The 25,403-nt window shown below is 37.5% G+C and overlaps 1 protein-coding gene across 7 annotated transcripts in view; it reads right to left on the reverse strand.

Annotated features, from left to right (window-relative positions):
- Positions 1-25,403, reverse strand: part of kdm4c (lysine (K)-specific demethylase 4C) — a 209,372-nt gene that overhangs the window by 58,836 nt on the left and 125,133 nt on the right. For 4 of the 7 annotated variants that reach the window (XM_015345786.2, XM_015345785.2, XM_015345789.2 and 1 more), the window contains 6 exons: positions 24,436-24,689; positions 21,339-23,461; positions 20,886-21,000; positions 12,162-12,343; positions 9,794-10,010; positions 4,853-4,929 (listed from right to left, as the gene is read on the reverse strand). In XM_015345786.2, the coding sequence (XP_015201272.2) occupies positions 4,853-4,929; positions 9,794-10,010; positions 12,162-12,343; positions 20,886-21,000; positions 21,339-23,461; positions 24,436-24,689 (2,968 nt within the window). Of the gene's footprint in view, positions 1-2,054; positions 3,522-4,852; positions 4,930-9,793; positions 10,011-12,161; positions 12,344-20,885; positions 21,001-21,338; positions 23,462-24,435; positions 24,690-25,403 lie in introns of those variants that run through there. The other 3 variants (XM_015345788.2, XM_006630063.3, XM_069192399.1) reach the window with 2 other exon arrangements.

The following is a 25,403-nucleotide window of genomic DNA, read 5'->3' on the forward strand; positions in this document are numbered from 1 at the left end:
AATCTGCTGTTTCAGACTGTTTTTTTCACCATTCTTGATTAAATATTTTCACACCATTTGATATGTGATAAAAGAGAAAGAAAAAATCATCCATGTCAGAATTTTGCTGTAGAATCCTAGAGGGCAGCTGATCATAAAAAAACAACACAAACATTCTTGTAAAATCAGCGCTGAAAATTAATTTGAATCAGAGTTCCAAAGCTGGGCCTTGAGAACTGTGAACTTATAAACACTGAGTTGTGAAATTGTTCATATTAAGTTTGTGCCTTACAGTTTACTGGAATGAGGCCTTAAAATAATAATTAACTCATCTACCTTTGCATTCATCATACCATAATTTATAGTAAAGCACAGAGATATAATGTTTTCTGAACATCCAGGATACACAGAAGGCTCAGCTTGTCATTGGAACAACACTAAGTTCTTAAGTCATGTTTTAAATCTTTGCTCTATACACATATTGAGCTAACCTGTAAAATACTACACTGCATGGTTCTGAAAGACTGTGCTTGCAGAATGTCTTAACTGTGAATTTCAAAGAGACGCAAGTGACATTAGGCAACTTACTACTGTATATAAAGTGCTAAAACCTTTTAAGAAATAAAGACAGGAGGCTATTGACCCATCTAGCCTGTTCAGTTGTTAGATTTGTTCCACCATTAGCTTACTCTGCATCATTGCTTGGGGAATCCCAGTCAAAGTTGGCTAGTAACTTGACCTTATCTTGCACCTTCGATCACAGAGTTGAACTCGCACTCCGGCAAGCACTTTCACAGGTTGAGCCATTTGGGAGACCCAAGGCCGCTGCATTTACATCATGTGGAGAGCAATACATTGACCGATTTCATAGGATAGATGTTTCATAATAAACTGAAATTTCCAGACAAAATATTCTGAGACATTGTTCATGAAAAAGACACATTCAACTTCAACACAGGTTTGACCTTTCTGTGCTACTCACACCCAGTTCCTGGTGAGACTATCCCAAATCTCATTTTGTGTTTCAATCAGCTACAGTATGTTATATGGTCACATTTAATTTAGTTAGTTGCCGTTTGGCAAAAACATACTGTATGCTTTATACTTTATTTAAATGTTGACATGAACACTGCCACAGTCTGCAGATTCATGTGGGCAACCTCAGATGTTAATTTGAAAACTAAGTGAACATTTGCCAAGTAGTTACATTTAACACCTTCACAAACCACACGAGTAAGTCACTCTTAATGAAACTTGTGTTTAACTTATATTTAATGAAAATAATGAAGATACCGACTTTACTTTTAAAGGTCCCATTGGATTTTATTGTTTTAGCTTTGGTAGAGAATAACTAGAATTAAAATTAATGGTAACTATGTATGCCAAAAAAGACACTTCCTAAAAAAAGATATTCTGAAACAAGTCTTTCAGGAACAAAAATCAGTAATGCACACTGCAATTCAAGGTTTATATCCATCAATGACTATTATTGTGGAGAGGAAAGAATATTTTGATTCAGCTGTAATTAAAGGGACTAAAAAGCTGTTACAGACACCATCTGTGACTATTTGTGTCAATGTCTTCACACGAAACCAATTTCCTATAATTTGCATTATAGACAGATATCACAGATAGAGAGTATAATTATTTTGTTCATGTGTCTTTAATTGTTTGAGGAGGGTGTTTCTCTATGTCTTGGAAGAGATATTTTTTGAAAAGAAGAAAACTGTTAAGATGACTTCTGGAAGTTTCTAAGGAGAATTCAAGCCTGACAAGAACTCACCTTCGGCACAAATTAATGTTAAAAAAAAACAATTAGTAACATGGCATTTTAATTCCAAATTTAGCTCTAAAAAACTGATGCATATCAATGTATAACCTTCCCTCCCCTATGGACAAACCCCATGAAATATTTATAACATAATCTACAGTTTGAAAATTATATATTAGAGATCATTTCATTTGAACAAAAGAGAAAATGTAATTTATTTTTTACTGAAGATTAACACTGTCTAATTATTAATACTGCCTACAGGCAACTTTCTTTGTTGTTTTCCTAATTTGTGTACATCAATAAACTATATTAGCATTTTCTCTCAAACACTGCAGGTGTGGAAACAGCCGTATTTCCTCAGACAATTGATTTGCAATTATGAAATACAGTACAACAGGAAATTAAGTATTAATGATGTATTCTTATCAAAGTTTGTGCTGCTACACAATATTTTTCATAGTGAAAACACAAATTACAGAACAATACATTTAGGAATTAGGTTAACTAAATAAAGCTATCAATTTATAGTTCTTTGGATTCAAAGCCTACTTACAAAGACTGTAACCTGACATCCTAATATAAAAAAAAAACATCTGTTTTTTAATGGTGTTTTTAATGGCATGAGGTCTGAGGATTGTTAATACATGATACACTGAGACAGGCATCTGACTTCCAGAGATTACTCTTCAAATAATAATGGTTACATTTTGACCTTGTTTTGACCTTGTAAGTTAATGCTCTAAATTGTCTTAATTTAGTTACGACAGGTATGTATTTCTGGTCCTGTAGTGTGGAGGACTGCCCCAGTGACGCAGTGGACTGCCATGACACAGGGACTACCAACAGGGACTCATAATCCAACAGTGCTGTGATGTGTGTGTATAATTTACCTGTGGTATAAAGCTCACTGTTGATTGCTAATTATGTAATTGAAAAGAATACAGGGAATTGCATATGGGGTTCTATAGTGTACATACTGTAATGAGGACCTGGAGATTCTCTCGACTCTTTTTATCATCTATAGTTCTGTCCTCCAGCACTACAATGCTCATATAGCCACTTCTATAAAGTTGATTATTAACCAATCATCCCACTTAACCATCTCAATTAGTAATGTAATTAATACAACCTAAGTGCATAAGCATGTAAATTAACACTACCACCTAAGTGCATGAGCGTTAAATTAACAGCAATGTATAATGCTATTGACACTAAACCACACGTCCATCTTATTCAATAGTATTATGGACAATGCAGGAATAAATAAATATTGTTATTGGGAACATGCCCTGTATGTTGCCCTCTAAATGTACTGTATCAGAACATCAAAGTCAAAACTATTATTTTTAATTTAAAGTCAAACAACTTGTATTTGTGATCATGAGATTAACAGGAATGATAAATACAAAATACAGTTTTATTTTTGGGCAAATCAAAGCACACACTTGATTATATTAGAACAATATATAGATGTTTTCAACACAGTGATTTCAAATGATAATACAGTATGTGGTCTATAGAAATTTCAGATTGTGAAAGTCAGTATTTGATGGCATATCTTTTTGAGGTAAAACCGCTCGTCAGGATGGCTGAGTGGTCAAGGACTCGTATCTTTCCAATTCACGTGGGTGTTCTGGTCTCCAAATGGAGGTTGCGGGTTCAAATCCCACTCCTAACAGCAACACTTCGGAGATGGTGTGGTGGCTCTGTGGCTAAGGATCTGCGCCTGTGGCTGGAAGTCCAGTGTTTTACTGCAGTATTTTTTGTGCTGCAAAAATGTAATTGAATAATTCACAGTAACATCACAAAGACAACATAAAATACTGGTTGCTCCATAGTTAGGAACTGTTTATTCTTTTACTCATTTACTTACTCATTTATTCATTTAAAGATGTATTTGATAAACTAAAGATAACGTACGTAACACCAGTTCTTCTGTGTGCTATACTCTTTTAAACTCACCCACACTCACGACTACTCCCTTCACTAAGGTCCAACTTATAACCAAATCTGAACTATAATGGATCATGTATTGAGTAGGTGGTACTTCAATGAGAACATTTGCAAATGAATCCACAATTTAATTGCTGCTGGCTAGCATACAGTAAATGCAGTCAGTGAAGCACGAATCCTGTACAATATTATCCCCAAGGAAGCATGCTACTTTTCAACACTTGATCAAAGTGAGATTGGCTAGAGATACAGTACAGTACCTTGTACCAATCTTCACAATTGCATGTAACTCGTGGAAGACACATTTGTTTCTTACAAACAGCCCTTTATTAAGGCAATGGGATGGAAGAAGTAACAACCTCCGGGACTTGTCTATCAGCAGGGGTGTCCTTTTTATGCTGTCTTAAGTTGTAATATGTTAGCACAGATCCCTAGGCTCTATAAAATATAAGGATTCCTGAGGTAAGAACTTCAGATACACAGCTTTCATTCTGCAATTTCTCAAGGCCACACGCAGAGTGCTACTTTGACATAGCTATGCGATAAAAATACTTGAGCTGTAAACTGAACAGTAGCCGAGAACATAAAAATAGGCAATTTCTTATGTAAATCTAAGTTCACCCAACCCATAAAAGGCAACTATGGAATTAAGGAGATCAGAAGACGTATTCAGAAACTATTAATCGCTCTAAGTTTATCCCCTTTTCATGATTATGTTTCTGTACTTCTTTTTGGATGACCAGGTATTGTACAGTATATCAAATAGTATTTTTAGATTTCAAAGGTGTTATGGACATATTTCCAAGAAACACAAACACCACTACTAATATAATACGTACCCCCAGAAGATTCTGGGGGTTTCTAAATGTGAAAATATGATACCAGGCTGCGTCACTCACTTAGCCCTCTATCCGACATTAATTTTGAGAGTTTGAAAAAATATGGAATAGCACAAGTAGCAGTCAGGCTTGATATTTAAGCTTCTTGAAAATGTGTGTATTCAGATCATCAAGGGAAGGTTACAGTTATTTGTTAAACAGCTGACAAATAAAGTACTTAATTTATCAAATGAATGTTACATTGAGGATAATTTATGCAAATTATCCTCATACAAACAAATACCACCTGAATCAAAGTACGACTTACAGCTGTCATGTCTCCAATTGCACAGCGATCACAAGACCAGTTACCGTGTACATCCTGGGCACGGACACCATAACAGCCTACAAACAACAGAATGAATAAACAATTAGCAACATAATCCTTGAAATGCTTTTTGTCTGTCTGTCAGCTCATCCTGACAGAGAATCTGCATCAACGTGTGTATGGAGATTTGAAAGCTCACTTGAAGCTATTTGATTTTTCCAAGTTCACACATATGCCACTTTACGAATGAATAAAAACATAAAAGCTGTGAATTGAGAGAATGCTTTAGCCAGACATAATTGTGCATGTACAGTATATACTGTAGGACAATAACATGAAATTAGCCTTCACTTATTCCTCATTGTCCAAGCAGATAAAGAACAGGAAACGTGACATACTGTACAGTAGCTTTCATGACTGTGCACTGGGAGGAAAAGAGGGCAACCTGAGTTTTTTGTCTTCTGCTTGTTTGTTTTTTCCAGTGTAGCTTATACAGCCTTTGCAGAATGCAATAAACAGATAACCTTATGATGTAAATAATTTCACTCCAAAAAAACAGTAATACAAGAGCTCAGTGATAAGGTGCAGTATTTTCACTTGTGAACTTCTTCATAGAAGAAATGAATCGTAATGGCATAGATTATGGATAACAACTACTTAAAAGACATGCGGAAATTGGTCTTGTTCTCAGTAGCACAGAGAGAAAAAACTGTACACTGCATTTGATATCTATTGCATTTATATTCACATAACCATGAAATATGAAAACTAGAGCAAAATACCCAAGAATGATGCAAATAAATATTTGATATTCTTCGATCCAGGGTATTTTTTATTTATATATAATTTTTGATGTTTTAAACATTTAAATAGCACTCTTCATTCCCTAGACCAACATTATCTAATAGTCTGTACAAGACCTGGTGAACAGTGCATGAAGCTGAGGATTCTTCACAGCCCCGGCCAACTGGAAATGGTGATGCAGCTCTACATTGCAGGTGTTGTTGTATTAAATGCTGCCTTTGTACTTTAACGGGACAGTGGGGAGCTGGTGTTAGTTGACTGTGCTGTATGTGGTCAGCCTCACAAGAAACCTTTACGTTTACTAATGAAATAAAATTATACAGTAAATCCCCAGATATTAAGGGGCTCCTAAGTAGCTCCACTGAGAAAGGTGGTTATCCAAGCACAGACTGAGCTCAGTGGTCACAGGTTCGAGCCAGGATTGTGTCACTAACCAACTGTGACTGGGATTCCACAATCCACAAAAAACACAACAAAATAACTCTCCCATTAAATTTTAAAATGAAGTTATCGTATATGTTGTGGTGAAAAAAATACAGTATAGTATAATGGCTGCTACTCCATAATGTTCTGTTTTGTAGGTTATAAGATATCATTTTAAAGTTTGCTATATATATTTTATAATCCAGGATCTTACACAACTGATAGCAAGTAAGAAACTACTTGTGTAATTAATCTAATATTTCTAATGTTATTGGACATGTTATTATCAATTTATTAAAAAGTATTAGGTTGGAAATAACAAACATAGTATTAATGCATGTGACCCTCGGAATATGACACCCAGTTGTTGAAATCATGCTGAATTGACACCTCACAGAACCTCGCAGGAATCCAGGATTGAATATGATGAGCTGAGAGAAAATTGAAATTAATTTTAGCAGAATAGGTATGGGCAGTTACAGTGATTTCATGGTTTCTGACAATGAAGTCATTAAATTTAAACATGGAGCCAGATACTTATTACTAATAAAGGACTACACCTGGAGAAAATGGTTAGCAGCTTACTGTCCGAGCAATTTGTATAATAACCAATTCCTGGAGCACCGCAGTCATTCCAAACAAGTGCAGGAACGTGACTGAAATGAATAACTATCTGCTGACGTCAGGCACCACAGAACAGACTCTGACAGAGCAGGGGCAGGAAGGGTGATGATGGAAAATTCTAGTGATCAGTTCGTGAGACGTTAGTTTTAAGTAAGTGAAGAAATGCTTAACATAATTTCATCAGATGGACATTGAAATAAAGATGGAAAAGTTGAAATAGCATAGAATACAGTATGTCAGAGAAGGCACTGTTAAGGGTTTCTCAAGGATAGTAATGCATTCGACCACAAAATACATCAATAATCTACAGAACCTCTACTGAAGTACCAATGAAGCATCCATCATTTTTCTTCTGCATTTCAAAACAATTCTGGAGAAATTCAGAAAAACGCCACACTATACAGTACATACAGCACCACCTCTAGTGTAAAACCGACCTATATCATGCTGAAGTTTAAATGTTAGTCAGTTATTGCAGTTGGTGATGACAAGATTGTGTATAGATTAAAGATTAAATGAAAAATTAATTAAAATGTTAAAATCTTCTTTTAACTTCCTCCAATTTCAGTAAAGTCTAATGAGAAATAACTTAATCTTCAAAAATCTTCAGCTGCAAAATAAACAGACAGCCCCCAGTTGATCGATATCAGTAGACTATCTCAACTGGTTACACTCACTGTTAGCCTCAACAATGCCTGGAACTTCTTAGCTGGGTGTTGGACAATTCAAGCTCTTTAGATTTATTTTCTGAATCCACAGAAAGCAGACTAGACATGAAAAGAAACACGAGTATATTATGATTACTTCTTCAAATCAATAGAAGCATTTGCAATGTATTGTGATGATTCATCTCCATAAACCATTCTGCAAAATACATTTCATAAATATATCTGAGAGACAAATGTGTTTAATTTGAGTCTTGGCTGCCGGATCAAACCCACAACCCAAAGGATAAAATGTGAGAGTGCAATAGTTCCACCAGAAGCCTGTCACATTTCAATGTTTCCCTTTTGTAAACAAGTTCTGTTGTTCATTATAAAACCAACCAAATGAGGCCCCTGTAGTGCTGGTATTAGGAAAATCAGACAATATTTACGTTATAAAAGGAAGGTCACGAATTTTAGGTTTCCATGAAGTCACACTAACTCCAAATCAACCGAAAGCAACACACAAACTGGTCCAAAGAAATACTGGGAAAGCGGTAGAAGTGTGGTATTGGCAATCAAATAAGCTACGGAAGTGTGTAGTTTATGTAGAAGATTCACCATGGGGAGCAGTGGTTTATGGAAAAAGACACGCAACCACTAAATGACTTCAGCTCAAAACACACAATGAACCTTCCCCAGCCAATCGCTGAATCATGTGTGGTTTTTGCTTCTCATAATCGCTGACCTTCTTCCATTTCCTTCATTTTACCAGGACAACAATCTGTGCTTCAGTTGCTTACAAATTTAATGATCTTCATGGAGGAAAACAGAAATCCCGCCAAGCTGGAAAGGTCCTTTGTATAACAGCGGTGACGTGATTATATGGTACTGTACCACGTTTTCTAGTGTTTTAGGATGAAAAGAAAATGTTGCAAATAAAAAAAAAGGCTTATTTCAGATTGGTAACCTCTTAGTACAACTCTGCTTTCATTTCTTTAAGGCAATACTGAAATTTGTTCACCTTTTTGAAATCTCTGGGAGTGGAGCAGGAAATAAATATCTATAGCAAAACTTGCAGTTTTATGTTGCTATTAATGTTTGTATATTCTGGTTCATTCTGCTAGCCCAGAGACCCCCACAAATGACCCCTGAATGCAACAAACAGGGTCTTTTCTGTCTTTATTTCTGTTTGTCAAACTTTTTGCAGTTTATTCTATATGTATGTTTGTTTTTTTGTGTAGCCTGGAGCATTGCTGGTGTTTTGTGTGATGCACACTCAAATACACAGCATTAACCCAGCATCACATTCGTGTGTGTTTCCTCCTTACTACAAATCCATACAGCTCATCACAGTACAAAACTGGACCTGCAGGATTTTTAGGTTTTTTAGATTGCTTAACCTGTCCATCTAACCACATTCACCCTGATAACCAGAGGTTCAAAATAAAGTTCCTTAGTTCTTTCTGGGTCCACTTAGACTGACCAGACTCTAAATCAGCTTTTGGCTGGGCACACATGCTTTGCACCTACTGTATATTAACAATGAAGACATCTGTCATATCATATCAACAGCCCCTGGAGTACCTTCCAGAGCCAACACACATACATATAGTGACTTACAAATGTAGAACCCATGATTCAAGATTATAAGAAAGTGCAGAAATTGATAGGTTTCTCAAACCTTCGATTAAAACACACTTGTGGGAACTGTTCATTCAAGAATGTGAATTGGTTAAGCTTAAACTTAAAATCCCTGATACTGTATGATACACAGATGGAATAAAATACAAAATGCTGTCTAAAATGCATTGACACATTAAGTGAACAAACACTACAAAACAGCAGCCATTTAGAGACTGAGTCATTTTGTTATTGCGGTCTGTTCTTGTTTTGCAGCCAGGTGAGTGGTCAAGTGTCAGCTGTCCTCATTCATAAGTCTTAGGACTGTCCAAAACAGCAGGCAGAATAAACCGAGTCTTCATTTATCAGACATTCTGCCACGTTTATAAGCAGTTATACAGCTGGCAAAGCCAGACGTGAAAAGGGGGATGTCAATACAGTGAAAAAAAATGTGTACTGGGGCCATTTGAGGAAAAAGATACTCATACTTGATAAACCTACATGAATACTAAATCAGTCTCTAGGTACAAAATATGCATTAGATCCTACAGAAAGCAGCCAAGGAGCTGTTCTCCTGTCATATGCTGGTTTATACTGTACAGCCGTTGGCAAGTCAAAATGAAAAGTCTTGCCGTAGGGAAAACACAGTTGCAGATAAACGTGGATTGCGCAATAGAGCCGAATCAACACAACACAACTCTGATCTGGCACCATGACCTTGGGCATAAGGAAGGGCCTGACGCAGGAAGGGGAGATTTGCATGATATTCCACACAAGATGACGGTGCTCAGGGATCTGCATAAAGGTCAAAGAGCATACTTACTGGCATGCACCTGCACGCTGCATGTCCTACAAGAGATCAGGGGACTGGACCCATCGTCCTCTAACAGAGCACTGGGAGGGCAGGATTCACTGTTCTCCTCTCTGTACGCAAAGCAGATCTCTGGAATTAAGGGCTTGCTCTTCAGTCCCTTTGCTACTTCCTTTGTCTCAGAAATTGATTCTGTAAAAACTCTGCTTTCTTCAGGCTTGTCTTCCGGCTGAGAACAGAACACATTTTTTGTTAGACCTTTGCTGAAATTCTTGTTTTACTGTTGATGATAGGATTTGGGAATACAGCATAACAGACTGGATAGAGACAGACTAGGATTGATCTGATCCAGAATTCTGGGGGTATTTTAATACAAATTACCCTGTTGGTTAAGTCACACTGTTGAAATGCTGCAATTGTCAATTAGTGAGAGGACTGCATATACTGTATGTATATGTGTACAACACCATGCTAAGTCCTGAGAGGCAATATACATAAAGGAACAAGTAATAGGTTTATTCCATGCTGAAAAAAAGAAGAAAGAGAACACAACGTTTCGGCCGTGGAGCCTTCTTCAGGTGTCAAAGGTGGACACCTGAAGAAGGCTCCACAGCCGAAACGTTGTGTTCTCTTTCTTCTTTTTTTCAGCATGGAATAAACCTATTACTTGTTCCTTTGCAGCCTACGCATGCTGACGCAGCTACCCACCTGAATATACATAAAGTATACATAAACCCTAACTACTAATAAACTAAAGATTTTTAGTAATTAATTTAATTATTAAGGGTTTGGAAACCTAACTACATTTCTGTTACTCTATAGAAGTCTTAAATGTTTTGCTAAAGCAAAATATATTTTTTATATTTTTCTTTGCACAAAAAGGGAACCTTCTCACATTACAATAGCTGGGTTTTGAGAACATTCTTTAATAAGGCTTTCATACTTGATTTTCACCCGGAAAGTCTCTTCCTGTTGGAAGAAAGTTCAGAAACATAAAGTTTCTCTGTTGGAACAGCTTTGTTGGAAGAGCTCACCTATTTATTGTTTTTTCATATCGTTCTAAATATAAAATATTAATGGTCACATGACAGAGCACCTTCTTTTGTAACATCACTGAACAAAGGAAAATATTGCTGCAATTTACTTTTAACAATAATGTCAATTGCAATATTTGAATCTGCACGTGTGTGTATTTGAATCCATACGTATAGAATGTGTATATTTTACACAATATAAGGTGACATGGTAAATTGCACATCACTGCCTAAGCTCTTGGCAAAGAGCACAATTCACACAGGACATATAAGGGAAAATGTGTATGACAAGAACACTTTTATTATTCAAGATTCGCATGTTTATTTATTCAGGTGAACAGAGATTATATACAGGTTGATTAAATATGCATCCTTTAAGTTCACACTTTCTTCTATGATATACAAGTAGTGGACAAAACTTGGAAACACCAAGTCATTTAATAGGACGTTGAGCGAAGGATGCTTCATCTGACCCTATCCCATTTCTCCACTGCTCAGTAGTGCATTGCCTGTGTTCTTTGCAGCACTGGACTCACAGTGCATTGCCAAGGTTGATAAGCACTCTAACCCAGCTATGGTATTCCTGTCTGTGAAGTTCTCGACCAACAGTTTTTGGTGAAACAGGCAGCATGCACCCCTGGTTGAAATATGCAGTTGCTCTTTTGTTTTTCCTTGGATTTAGAAATAATACACAGACATCACAATCCAGGACAATGCACTGTTGCCCTTTGCTGCTTAAATATTTCCCTTGGATTTCCTTGCTGACATCACCTTATACACCATTGTTTGTTAAACAAGTGTTGTCTTGGTTACTGAAGCTCCTGCCAAATGTGTCCCAACAATCACCCCTTCTTTTTATATCAATGAGGTCCCCTCTTGCAACCATAATGATATGCAGCCTGTCCAGCATTTATACACATAACCCCTAACATGAAGCACACCTGTGCAGAAGCCCTTGCTCTCAATATTCTTGGTGTCGCTCATTTTCCCTGGAGATTCCATATTTTCTACTCCCTGTATTTTGTCTAACTTACAGTATGTTTATAAAATCAATGAGTAAATGCAATGATTTTTAAGAGTGTACTGTCTAGAAATGGTGCGTGTTTAAAATCACTACGACAGATGGCCACATCAGAGTTATTTAATCATTGTGTAATGCTGTCCAGTAGTGATGACTTGACAATACTCAATACCAATACAATACATGAGGATTAAAAACAGAGATTCAAACTCATCGTTCATTTTGCAATGTTTGAATTGTGCACACAAAGTATGCAGAGCAGGAATGTCAATCTTGATTAAATATGATGTTGGGGTGTTACCTGCGGGAGTACTGTTTGGTTTACCTGGTAATAAGGCATAAAGAGAGAGCAGATTGCACAGTATGGTTCAGTTTTGGCAGCAGTGGCATTGTACTCCTTCTCTGCAAGAAAATTTGGTTTCTTATTTTGCCAGAGATGAATGAGAGGTTTGGCCCACGGTTCCACTTCCTGTACTTCTTCTTCTGTGAGTGAAACGTCTGGTAATTCTGAGAAAAGAAAAGGTGATGTGTTCATCCACACTTCCGAAAGCAACATAAAATAAGACAACCTGAAAGGCTGCAGCCTTTCATGCATCATTGTGGGATATTTTTTCTGAACACAAAAAAACAACTATATACTGTATATTTCATGATGTATTTAAAGAAATCAGACAATCGGAGGTGCTACGGTTAACCTGAATTTATTTTACACTTTTTTAAAATATGCATCTCCTGACACGCAGGTGAGGCCCAAAGAGGGATTGAATTAATAATTTTGAAAAAAAAATGCATGATTAGAATCTCATCATCTTGAAGACCACAGTAATGAATTCCTCCATTACCTCCCCAGAAAATATTGACAGAACGCCACCATGCTATTCCAAACTGTTTGTTTTGCAATCAAATCACTTTTATCAGCTGTTCGTTTTTGACATACAGGCATTCAGAATATAATAAATTGTTTCTTTATTGGTTTTCATAATTAGACACAAAAGAGGTAATCTAGAAACAAGAGTGTTGAAACATACTGCAGGACACCCAAACTCCTGTTTCTAAATGTCAAAATACTCACTTCTGAAACATGCTTCTGTTGTTGTTTGTCGAACACAGAACATAAGAGACATGAGTTGCTCATGACAAAAATCCCATGTCCTGGAGGGAGGTCCTAGTACCACTTGTCTTGAACAAACGTACTAACAAAACACCTGTCACTGCAAAAGCATGCTGAAGTTAATGCTTTAACCAACCATTTATTATAGTGATCAGACATTAAGCAATCAAAGAATAAATAGCACCAGTAGTGCAATGCTTTCTGCATCCTACAGATGCAGATGTGGATTTAAAATAAAGCTAAATACCTAATCCAGCCCACACAAGCCTGAACTGTGACCTAGGGAGGTGGGGACAGATGGAAAACTGATGTGGCACATGATATGGCCCACCTGCTTCAAGAAATGTCACACCATCATTAACATCTTCATTGCTACAGTATTTAACACCCTCTAGAGTTCGGTTAGGATGTGAGCAAACACTAAATTTAAATGAGTTAATTTCTACGTAATAGTAATAATCAGTACATAAAACTGATTATTACTGATTACTGATTTTATTCATTTAAAAAAGCAAATCCTAGCAGCTTGCAACTGTAATAAAAGGCATTTTAAAAGCAACTTTTGACAACAGCGAAACACATGCAGTATACAGTAGAAAGTGTTTAAAACACATTTCTTTTTTGTGTAAATTTAACAGAATGAACTGTAGTTTGCATGAAATTGCAAGTAGTCTACCTTTTTAACAAATCAGGTGCTTACGGAAAAGTGGTGACTGCCGTCACAAGTACACCTGTATAATGAAGCAATACCACTGTGCCAAAAATGGACCATTACATAAAAACACTCTGTGTTCTTGTTAGTTCCCTTAGCTTTGAAATAGAATCAGACAGAACTCACCCTTAGCCTTGAAATGTGATCAGTCGATATTCCCCTTTACACTTGAAATAGAATCATACAGAACTATCACAGAAAATGAGGCATTTCCTGCAGCCATTAGGGCAAAGCTTGGTCAGGTACAATAGCTAATAACTGATCCTGATGGATTTGCTGAACTTCAGATGATAAAAAATGTACTTTTGAAAAAACACCAACAACTTGTATTTTCTAGTAATGTTTCTGGTACAAGGTGAATTTGAAATAGTTGTACAGTCAAATCCAGGATGCTGAAGTACACATACTATAGCATCGCACCAGAAGACGTAGAAAGGATTGGGAGAAATGAAACAAGGAGAATGAAAAACGACACCTTTTTGACATACTGTAGACAAATTCTGCTTATTCAGTTCAACTGGAAGTCTCTAAAGCAAATACTGTATAATAGGCCATTTGCTCAATGGAAGGATGCCAGTTCCTGCTTTCAAATTGAGCAGATGTATACAGCAATAGACACTCTGAGAGTACGATTTTCTTTTGCCAATCTTAACAATTTTTTCTGATTCTTTAGGTTATTTTACACTGATGTGTTTGAGCTGGCTGGCCTCCACTCTGAACAGTACTAGTGCATCTGTTATTTTTTTCAGGTACTTGAGCATTATCTTTGCTTTGGGAGGTATTATGAGCTACAACAAATAACCAGTGTAGAAACAACCAGCAATCTACATAGTTATAATACTATGGATATTGAACTATAAAACACACAAACATCATATGTGTCACTTTTTACAAAGTAACTATGATGTATCTTTTTCATTTTCTTCCCATCTTTTTAATTAGGAGGAGATTATATCACACTAGAGCTACGGCACTGTGCGTCTCTGAGACACAACTAAGGAAAAAAAGTTTTCTTTAGTTTGCTTCATCTCTCTCAACAGAACACAGTATACTGTAGAGGCATGAACCTTATAGCACATCTAAAATCAACAGGAAATTGATGTTTGCTGGAATTGCTAAAACCAGGTCAACACAAAGGTTATTTTATTAACCAAGTACAACAAATCTAGCTGCATATGCATTAATAAAATGAATTCTAAACATATTGCTTCAGGGTTTCACAATGCAGATATAATTAATCATCCACTACAAAATGGCTTTGCGTTATCTTTTTTATTCTTATTATTTCATTGTTATGAGGTAGTGGAGCCTGGTAAAGCAAGTGTAGCACACAAAAATAACATTACAAAAAAAAAAGTATCAAAAAGTAGGTAGTCCAAATCCCTTTGGGAGTCCAAATGTACTGAAATCAGAAATGCGTCTTAAAATGGGGCTCAGTATTGGAATATTAAGCAGGAGAGTAAATGCAGTTTGAGGGATTTTCAAAGTGCCTGTCTGTAAAAGCCTCTACTGTACTGTATATGAAGTGGAAAGAGATCACAGTAAGGAATCTCCAGAACTGGCCCGGGCATAAGGTGAATCCGATTTGGTGAGAGAGGTCTCTTGCAGTGTACTATTCTTACAGCCCCAGGCAATGACCACATTGGAACAGTGTCAGATAAAGGTCATCCCTATCCCTTGACTAGCACTTTATTTCAACAATTGTTTTCTTCTCTTTCACAGTGTGAAAACAAGCACTCATCCTGACAGCTCACATCTCTGAGTGTGCTGCCTGTCTTCAGTTCATCAGAAAAATGAGGCGTCCCGGAAGGGATAAGAAGGGTTTCCTAAAGTGTGACAGGTTACACAACCACATTGCTGAATCTGATACCCCAAAAATAACGTTTTCAAGTCCAAATCAGACCTTCGAATCAAATAGTTACTACCAATCAAATGAGCCAGAGAGACCCCACCGATTCCTTTCATTTGTAGTTTTTCAGAGGTTCTTATGTCTGTATTAAATAGTTCATTATTAAGAACAAAAAATGGGAATTATAAATATACAGTATGCAACAAACTTTTGACTTCACAAGCCATACTTTACTGTACACCCTTTTGGTTAAAGGAGTTATATTTCAAAAAGTTAGACATAACTGAGGCATTTTACAGACTAGCTTATTCTATTTAAATCAGATAAATATAAATCTATATCAGCAAAAGCATTAATCTAAAGCTACAGTAAATACAGTAAAGCCATATACTGTACAGTATATGTTCAAGGTTTTTTTATTTCTGTAAAGGGTTGAAAATACAAAGAGTTTAGTTTTCTTCCTATTATACTAGTCAGTGGTCAGTGATACCTAACCATCTTAAGATCAAGTTTCTAATTTCTTAAAAGATATGTCCACATGTACAGTACAACTGCAAACTGTTAAAAAAATCTTAATTCTACTTTCACTGACATTTTTGTCACCACTAACACTGGGGTCTCGTCACAAATTCACACAAACACAGATGGTTTTAGGCTGATGCCAAAACATAAAAATTGCCTGCACTCTGACCTTCGTATTAACTAAGATCAAATTAAGGAATTCTGAAATAATGTTTTATAGCCATAACAATCATTGGACACAAGCCCTGAAGCAACTGTGAACACTTGATTAACATTCTAATTCAGAAAAACATGTCCTGTCAAAGTGCTTATATCTTCCAAGACAACTTGGGATCAAAATACTGTATGACGCTGGTTCAGACACTTAAATCCAATGTAAAGATATAGAAACTAGGATCAGTTTATATGACTGAAATTCACAGTATCACAGCAAACCACCTAGTAGTGTCAAACCTTGCCTGTTCCTTATGCTGTAAATATAATACTTCCTCCCAAAATTCGTTGTTTTTTTTTTACATTTGTCTCCCGTTTCCAATTTGTGTATGTGAGGCCACAGAATATAAGACTGCCTGAAGGAAAAATGAGAAAGAGGCTGTACTATAGGTCCACTAGAAGTGACTATGCAGAGAAATAAACAAGACAGAGAATATTAAAATGACTCTTCATAGCCTCATTATTCCTTTATACCTTCATAAGCCTGACCCTGCAAGATCTTTTACCCCGAGGGCCACTTTCCTCCAAGTTGCTAGACACACTGTGATCTGTCATTTGGACTGTCACTCACATAAACAGACGTGGAGGCAGACTTTGGCATTTTTCAGCCATCATTTTCTCAGACATATTAATGTCCAGTGTCTTCCCACTCTTTCTGTGGTGCTTTGACCTTTATAAGCTTAAATAATGGTCTCCGAACAGAGTAAATACAGACAAATTTAGTGTGACATGAAGTTCATTTTAAAACTCCCCTGTGTGTGATTTTAAATCTGTCTTCAGTGTTCAAGCGTTAGCTGAACATGGTAGGAAAGATTAGATAGGGCAGAAGGTACTGGAGGCTGAATAAAAAGACATTAACGATATAAATTAAAGAATAACACCACTAGGCATCATTTAAAAAAAAAACAGAAATGGAAAAACTAAAACCCCAGAGGCAATTAAGTTATTTAACATCGTATGCTTCAATATATCTCCATCTTGTTTCATGTAGTCTAGTGCTGAAACGAAGTTACATGAAGAAAGCTTTTACAAATGATCCAATAAAGGTAAACGTACCTCAATTTAATGGCCTTGTTGAAAGAGGTTATGATAATACCAACGTTAACAGGACAATCATTTGTGGAGATTAAAAGACAAGAATAATTTGTTAAACTTTGGAAAGAAAGCTTAAGTAAAAAAAATCTGCACTTATTTAGGTCACTGATTAGGAATATTATCTTAAAAAACTGGAATGTGTTACAGAGCGATTGTACATTTGCAGATTTTGTAGAAACACTCCTTCGAAATTGTTTTTCAACAATCCCAGAATTTAAAGCTTAAATTGAGTCCGAGTGATTTAACAATGATCCTGAAAGTTACATGATTGGATTAAAGGTCATTGTAAGTGTTAGTTGGGATTTTTGTGGTAAGATAGTTTATTTTGGTTAATTTTGCCATCCTCATAGAGGTCTGTGGTTTGAAATCACATAATTTATTAACTGTAATATAGTTTTTGCTGAGTACAGTACATACAACAGAGACTCAAGGAGCAGAAGGTCAGAAGTCAGAGTGTGAATTATGCTATTAAAACACATAATGGTTTTATTACTGTATTTATGAAGCTGAATGGTGATAAAATCATAAAGATTTCATGAATGAATTAAATTGTGTTTTTTTTACTGTAGTCAGACTATATACTGCATGTATTTGTTGTCCACATCACAATTTGGAATAAAAAAAAAAACAATTTCATTTGATGACAACGATAACAGTTATTCACGATAATTACATAACACCACTAATAGCGAGTATTTCGATTCTGCATCTAATTGTTTTTACATAAATAATTGTTAATTACCTTCATTACATAATATCTAAATGTTTTATGTTCCATCCTGATGTAGGCATGTGTGTGCTGAAACGAGCTGATCTGTGTTAGGGCTCCTCACACTACTGTTTCCCAAAACTTTAAACAAAACGAAGTAAATAAAGACCTTCAAGTGGATTACAGTTTATTAATGCACACCACTTTCAGATTTTCTTTCTTCCAGTGTGAATAAGCCTGGAAGCTGGTCCATTTGGTATAGAAACATGAGAAACACAACATGTAAGAAGCAATGTGTGACCTGGAGAAAAACAGTAGATAAAAACATAACACCCTACGGACATAAATAAAAGATTTAAGAAAAAAATGCACTCAATACTCAAGAGAAAATGGCTTTTCCTGTCTAATATGGGTCTTTCTCCTGCACTTTCTGCTTTCCCGGTGCTTGTTTCATACAAATTAATGGCCATTATGGTGTTGTTAAGGGCACTCTGCACAAGCCGGCTCTTTTTACACATTCAATTATGAAAGCTTGTTCTCCCTAACCTTTTACAGGCTGTATTGATTCTTTTTCCTTTGCTTTCACCATTCATGATCAAAGTTAGTAAATTTCAATTTATCTCCTTCAGGAATCAATTCACAAGCTCAGAACCAGCCAAAGAGAAATCTGGTAAAAAAATGAAAATGTCGATATTAATATTCTATAATACAGTCTCATTTGGACAATATCTGGCTATAGGAGTTCTGAAGGCACAAGCCCACCTTGGTCCCTGAGTGAGAAGAAATATGATCCATAAACAGACCCGTTATTCTTATGAAAATATTACAGAACCTCACCAGTCCTCCCATTATTTCTCTGAATTAATTACAGAAATGCAATAAGTACCACAATTTGTAAATGGTGTCTGTAGAGTGAAACAGTTATATTTAATTAAAAATGTTAAAGCAGACAGGTTTTCAAAGCTGAGACCATCCATGGGTTCACAACACGCACTTTTAATTCTCTTCAGGTAAATAAAATGAATTTGCTTTGTAACCGACCCAGAGTATACTGCAGCAGTTTACGATTTAAGAGACTAGAGCAGGCATCTGAAAGATGACCCAAATCACTGTGGTTTCAGTGACCTTTCTGCTTTTGTTTGTTGGCCATGCTTTCTCTATTTTTTTTTCCAATACTAGCAGCAGTTCTTTTAGGTATAGAAAGAAGACGCATGAAAGGGAAAGTAACTAGGTTACAAAACATGTCAAGAGTACAGTAAAACTAAACCACCTAACAACCCATGCACATGTTTTCGAGTCTAGCTAGACTGTGTAAAAAACTGAATAGCAAAAACTGAATGAATCTAGCTGTGTTTGCAATAGGAAACACATCTGTCAATGTGCACATAAAAGCATGAGAGCAACTGTTTAAGAGTGAATCTTGGTGTCACCAGCTGAAACAATTAAAGCTTTACTTGCTTAGAAACTTGTATAATTGGTCTATATCCTTAGAGGACATACTGTATCTTTTGTCAATTTTTTAGGTGCACATAATCACACATTTTCTTTAAACCTGAGAAATCATAGTTATTCAGAATTTGTAAAAATAGTTAATGCAGAATTTCTGACGGCAGGGCTAATTTTTTTAAATTATTAAAATATTTCAAGCTAAAGTGAATACTGTATTTTACCATGTACAGCACACAATACATTGAAGATATTAATTACAGTGAAAATTGAGCCTGTTGTATTAGACAAAGTAGATGAACAGAATCCTGCTCATAAGGAGAAGAAAATCTCCTTCAAACTACAGCATTTATTTCCTTTTAATTATCACTCATAATTGCAAAAAAAACTTGATTGATCTCAAGCTATGAAATATATTAAATGTGCTACTAAGAAGGAAGCTCAATAAAGTTGAATTACATCTCGTGTCACATAATCAACATCACATTCCCTTATATTGTGCACTACAATTACATAAAGAAAATTTCCTTTCTCCTTCCAAACACCACCGTGCTGATGGGCTTCATTTCTAACTTCTATAAACTGTAATTGTACCTAAGTTTTTTGTATCTATTTCTTATAAACAGTGAACTGTTACAGTCACAAACCACGAAAATAAGCAGGTCTCTAAGTCAGAAGCTGGTCTCTGGACAGAAAGCACCTTTGGGAGAAAAAAAGTTATTCACAGGGGTAGACAATCCTAAATGGTGAAACAGGACTTGGGTGGACAGTCCAACTTCAGGCCATAAAAGAAAGGAATTTTCAGGGCAGATGCCAATTAATATTTGTCAGACATATACTGGATCACAATTAGGCTCCTTCAGTGATAGAAGCGATGCACACTAAAGTCTCACTGAGCTTTATGAAACATTCAGCTGGACGTCAGGTTTCACTGTTGTCTAATTAGGCGGACTGGGCAGCTCCAGTGGTGAGACACTAGCGCTGATACTGCCAAGGCAGGCTGAGGTCAGTGAAGAGAGCCAGCCAGGATCACACCCTGCTCAAGAAGAGAGACTCTGGAATGGTGCTTCCTTTCCCTATGACCTGAACTGCAAACGTTTCTGCTTTTTGAAATGAACAGCAACAAAAGCCTGTAAAATGACTATAACCCTCTCCTCCGAGTCTCTCACAGACTTGTGTGCAAAACTGAAGACAACAGCCCCCGTGAATACTGCCCTGTTTTTTTTATAAAGCCCGTCTGCTTGCTTGGAAAGCAGCACCTGACGGGAGTTTTCCTGCCCTGCTAGAAGCTTCTCTGTCAATTGCTCCCCAAAAAAAACGCGCTGGCAAGCAGCGGTCGCAGAGCATGAGTCGGGGAGACGGAGACAGGCGACAGGCTTCTGGGAGACATACCTTCGTCGCTGCCCGCCTGTTGCTTCACGGCGCTTGGCGCCGCTCTCGCTGTAGGCTTCCGCAGTGGAAGTCGCCAGCTCTTCGTGGTCTTGCTCCTTCCCACTTCAATCATCACCTGATTGAGAAACCGGAAGGACAGCATAGCCAGCACGGTTCCTCGAATGACTTCTCTCTTTGCGTTTGCGTGACTCAACATATTATTTACAATCCGGACTCTTTGTCTTGATTACAAATCATGACCTCGTCATCTTGTCACTGTGCTGAGCATACAGTAACAAGAAGGGAACAATTCTTACTGTAACTCTAACATTTCACACAATTGGGATGTTATGTGCATAGTTTTATACTGAAATTTAAAATCTTTTACCGTTTACCTTTTATTTATTATTCTGAAATGGCACTGACATAAAGGTGTGTGGACTCTTTTCTCTAGTATGGGGAAGAAACCCTTACCGTGGATATCTCTCCAGGCTCCAGCTCAGCTCCTCCACTGTCAAAGTCACTCAGGTTGTTTTCCTCTGTAGACACACTGTTTGTTTCCTCCTCTCGGCTGGTGTTCAGGTCGGAGTCAAACTCCTTCTCCTGGGAGGACGACCTCTGGAGGGCAGGGTCCCCATAGAGGCTGAAGGCCCCCGAACCCTGACTATGTGCAGTCAACTCCCTGCAAACGGACAGAGCTTCGGCTGCTTCTGAGTCTACTCTGCGGAGGCTGAACTCGCTCCCACAGGGTTCCATCTTGTCTGAGTCCAACACCTCCCAAACATGCGGGTTCTCTCGTGCCTTTCCTTCACTCGATTCTGCCAGGTCTGGGGGAACCACTTCACGCCAAAATGTTTGGGCTTGACAGTTAAGGCTGTAGTGAGCTATCGGTTCTCCTGGTTTTAATTCAGTCAGAACTGCTGGAATTTCTGGATTCACCTTCTCTATCAAAACCGCTGGGGTCTGAGAGCCTAGACTGCCCCAGATTCCCGTTTCTCGGGGCTTAGCCTCATCCCAAAATTCGGACGTGCCATGGGATTTCAAATCTTCTTTACTTGTTGGGATGGGATCTTCCTGTGCGTTGTTTGTTTGTGGTGTTTGGGAATCTGATTTGTCAGAAGGAACTGAAGTTAGAGTGCTCTCGTCATAAGGAGCACCAGTTGGTTCTCCTGAAGGCTTTGCTCCATCCTCACCGGCTGGAGTGCTCAATTTTTTACTGAGTGCAGTCGCAAAAAGATGGAAATCTTTGATGAGTTTCGGATGTAAAGGGCTCGCATTTGAATTTGATGATACATTTAAGGTGTTTTCTCTGCAGCTAGATGGACCACTGAAGACCTGTTGTTCATTAACACAGATTGGGGATGTAACACTAGTGACAGAAGTTAAAGCCTGTAGCTCCTCTGGAGTTGTTTGAGATAGACAAGCTCCCTCAACCTTTATTCCTTTGGATACTGTATTCATATCAAGACTTACTGGAGTATTTAGGGTGTGCATGTCAGCATTGGATATTTGAGATCCACACAGACTGACATGGCTTTCAAGGGCATTTTCTGGTGCCAGACAATGGGAAACATTACAAAGCACGACAGCTGAAGAATTCATTTCATTGGTCAGCAAGGGAGGAGGGGAGATTTCTCTGCAGAGGACAGGAGCTGTAGGATCTTCTTGGAAGCATATGTCACTACTCATTGATTTAACCTCAACGCATACTGCTGGAGTCAGAGATGGCATCTCTTGGCTGACCAAGGGAGTAAAAGAGTGTTCCTCATCACTCAGTTCCGGAGTCAAAGAAGGCATTTCATTGTGTATCGCATATCTGGAATTCTGTTCCTCATTAATTGAAACTGTACTATATGAATGTACACCATCCTTATCAAGAACTGGGGGCCATGAATTTTCTGCCTTGCTGATAATAGGTGCGGACGCACTGTCATCATCTGAATTTAAAGAGCTATGACATGCTGGCCCACAGCTATGTGCTGTTGTTAATGAAGTCCCTTCGGCATCTGCTGAAATGGACCCCTTAATTACAGTGTCTAGATCTGTAACATCACTACCAATTATCTGGGATTTGGAATTTGAGTTACTGAGCTCTGGGACCTGTGGATGCTCTTTCGTCAGCAGTGGAGGGGATGGAATAACTGCTGGCTCACAAATCATGTGACTGAGGGACTCATCCCTGCTGTCTGATGTTGGAGATTGAGCTTTGCTGCCTGCTACTTCTGAAGAAGCAGTCATTTGAGCATTTACTTTATTGTGTTGATGTTGTTCTGGGGATAGAGTTTTGAGCTCTCCACAAGACACTGGACTGTGTGGTTTAAGATATCCAGCTTGGGCAGGGGATTTCATCTCAATGTCTGCTGCTGGAGAACGAGTGTCTTCGGGAGTAGAGAGGACCAGAGCGTCGTCCTGCCTTTCCAACTCTCCTGGCGGAGGTGAAACCTCTGGCTGCTGCTTGTTTACGGTACAGGAAGAGAGGACGGATTCTGTTGGGATGCAATCTTGGCCACTTTCACTGGAATATCTAGTCCCGTGTTTCTCCTCTGCGTTGACTTTTACCATGCATATCTTCTTGCTTGCTTCTATCTGGCTTTCCCCTGAGTGACAAAGCAAGTTAGTTAAGCAATAAATCAAACTCTCACTGCCCAATTTAGTTTGCTAATCTAATTAATATATGCTAAAAGCACTTAACAAGAGCTAATTTACTTGTGCCATTTTATATGGCCTATTAAAAACACCTTGCATACTTGGGGAACAAAAAAACTTTTTACTCAAATATTCTTAAAAGCGATAGTTCAGGTTCAGTTTCCTGGTAAAAAAAATTAATTGAATCTCCTTCTTTTCTCCTCCTTGCTACATAATGATCACTTTGCCTGTTTTCATTTTATCAAATGCCCAATGAAAAATAATTCTGTACAGTATGTATTACATTGACGTGCAATTAATGATTGCAGTAAGATGACACTGGCACTGAATACTGACTAAAATACCATTCAACTAATAATGCAGACAATATTAAACCTTTTGGTACAAAAATGATTTGTATTCCATTTCATTTTGTACCTAAAATCTTTTTATGATAGACTGATCATAATTAATTATGCAATTATTATATAAAATGTATTCCAATGACTGATCTCTTCAGAAACTTTTAAAACATATATGTATTGTATGCAGTCATATTTCTGCATAAAATGTTTCCTTACAGGAACGCTAATTATTGATTTTCTTCAAGGTATAACAATAGTTCTAAAGCACCTGCAATTACACTCTAAAAATATTTTAATATTTTCATGGACTACAAATATTAAATCAATGACATATCCTCCCTTGTTCTAGTTATTCGATAACTGCCTTAATATGCTGGTCATTCCATGCATCGGAAATCCCAATCAATTTCTCCTGCCCACATGCTTTATTAGAAAGCAAGAGAAAATAGAGGAGTTGAGCTTGAGAGGGGAGGCGGGCGAGTGATTTAAGACGAGTCGAGCTTGTCATGAGTGGATTTATAGCTTTCAAGACAGCTCGGGCACACAACTGATGGGTGACACATAATCAGCCCTTATCTCACCTGAGAACTGGATTGCATCCAGGGACTTGTGATCCTGCTGGTTTTCACTAATGCTTTCCACTTCTTCTGCAGACAGCTCTCCTATCTCCTGCAGCTCCACTTTCTTGCCTGTCCTCTCGGGCTCCTTCTTGACCTTGAAGCCTTGAGGAGCAGCTCTTACAGCTGCTGTTTCCGTAACCGCTGGCTTGCTAGCTGCCCTCTCGTCCTCTACGGTTTTCAGCTTTTTAGATCGAGATCGGGGGTGATGGAGGCTGCTGTGAAAGATAGCACAGTCACAGTAAGGAATGGCTGTCAAGGATAAGGCACAGAGCTGCATTTATCTCAGCAAGCTTTTACCAACGGAGGCTGTAGACGGGACAAAACCGTACTTTTGCTTAAATGGAAAAAAACAATCCCTTCTTTCCCAGGTTTCGTGGAATACGTTGTAAAAAAGCATAAATAAAGTGTTCTGCCAGATTTGTCTATTACAAAGAGATTGAAATGCTCCTGGTGAGAACAGCAAGGTTTTATGTTAATGTACAATGAAACCTGGGGAGAAAAATGTTAAGGTCAAAAATATGAAAGTGTAGCAGTCACAATATGGTAATGCATTTTACATTAACACAGGTCTTGCAATGTTACCATCTGCATTGAGACATTTTATAATCCATGTGCTTGACAGTTCTGACTGAAGGGGAACCAAACAGGTTAGGTCAAACCAGACCTGGGTCTAAATTTCACTTATTTTGAGGTATTATCATTCGTTTTACCATGAGAATGAGTTCCTGACCAAGACACAGCATGAAGGCAGGCTGAACGATCCCATTCTGGAAGCAACTAAAGACAGTAAAATCACTCCCCTAGACAATCATGAGATTAGTGTGGTAGCTTTTCCAGCATATTCCATCAGTAATTGTCCACCATTTAACTCAGTTTCTGTCTGAAATTCTGTTTGCATGCCTGAATGTGCATGCAATCTGATTTTATAA

Source organism: Lepisosteus oculatus, chromosome 1 (assembly GCF_040954835.1).
Source record: "Lepisosteus oculatus isolate fLepOcu1 chromosome 1, fLepOcu1.hap2, whole genome shotgun sequence".
NCBI lineage: Eukaryota > Metazoa > Chordata > Actinopteri > Semionotiformes > Lepisosteidae > Lepisosteus > Lepisosteus oculatus.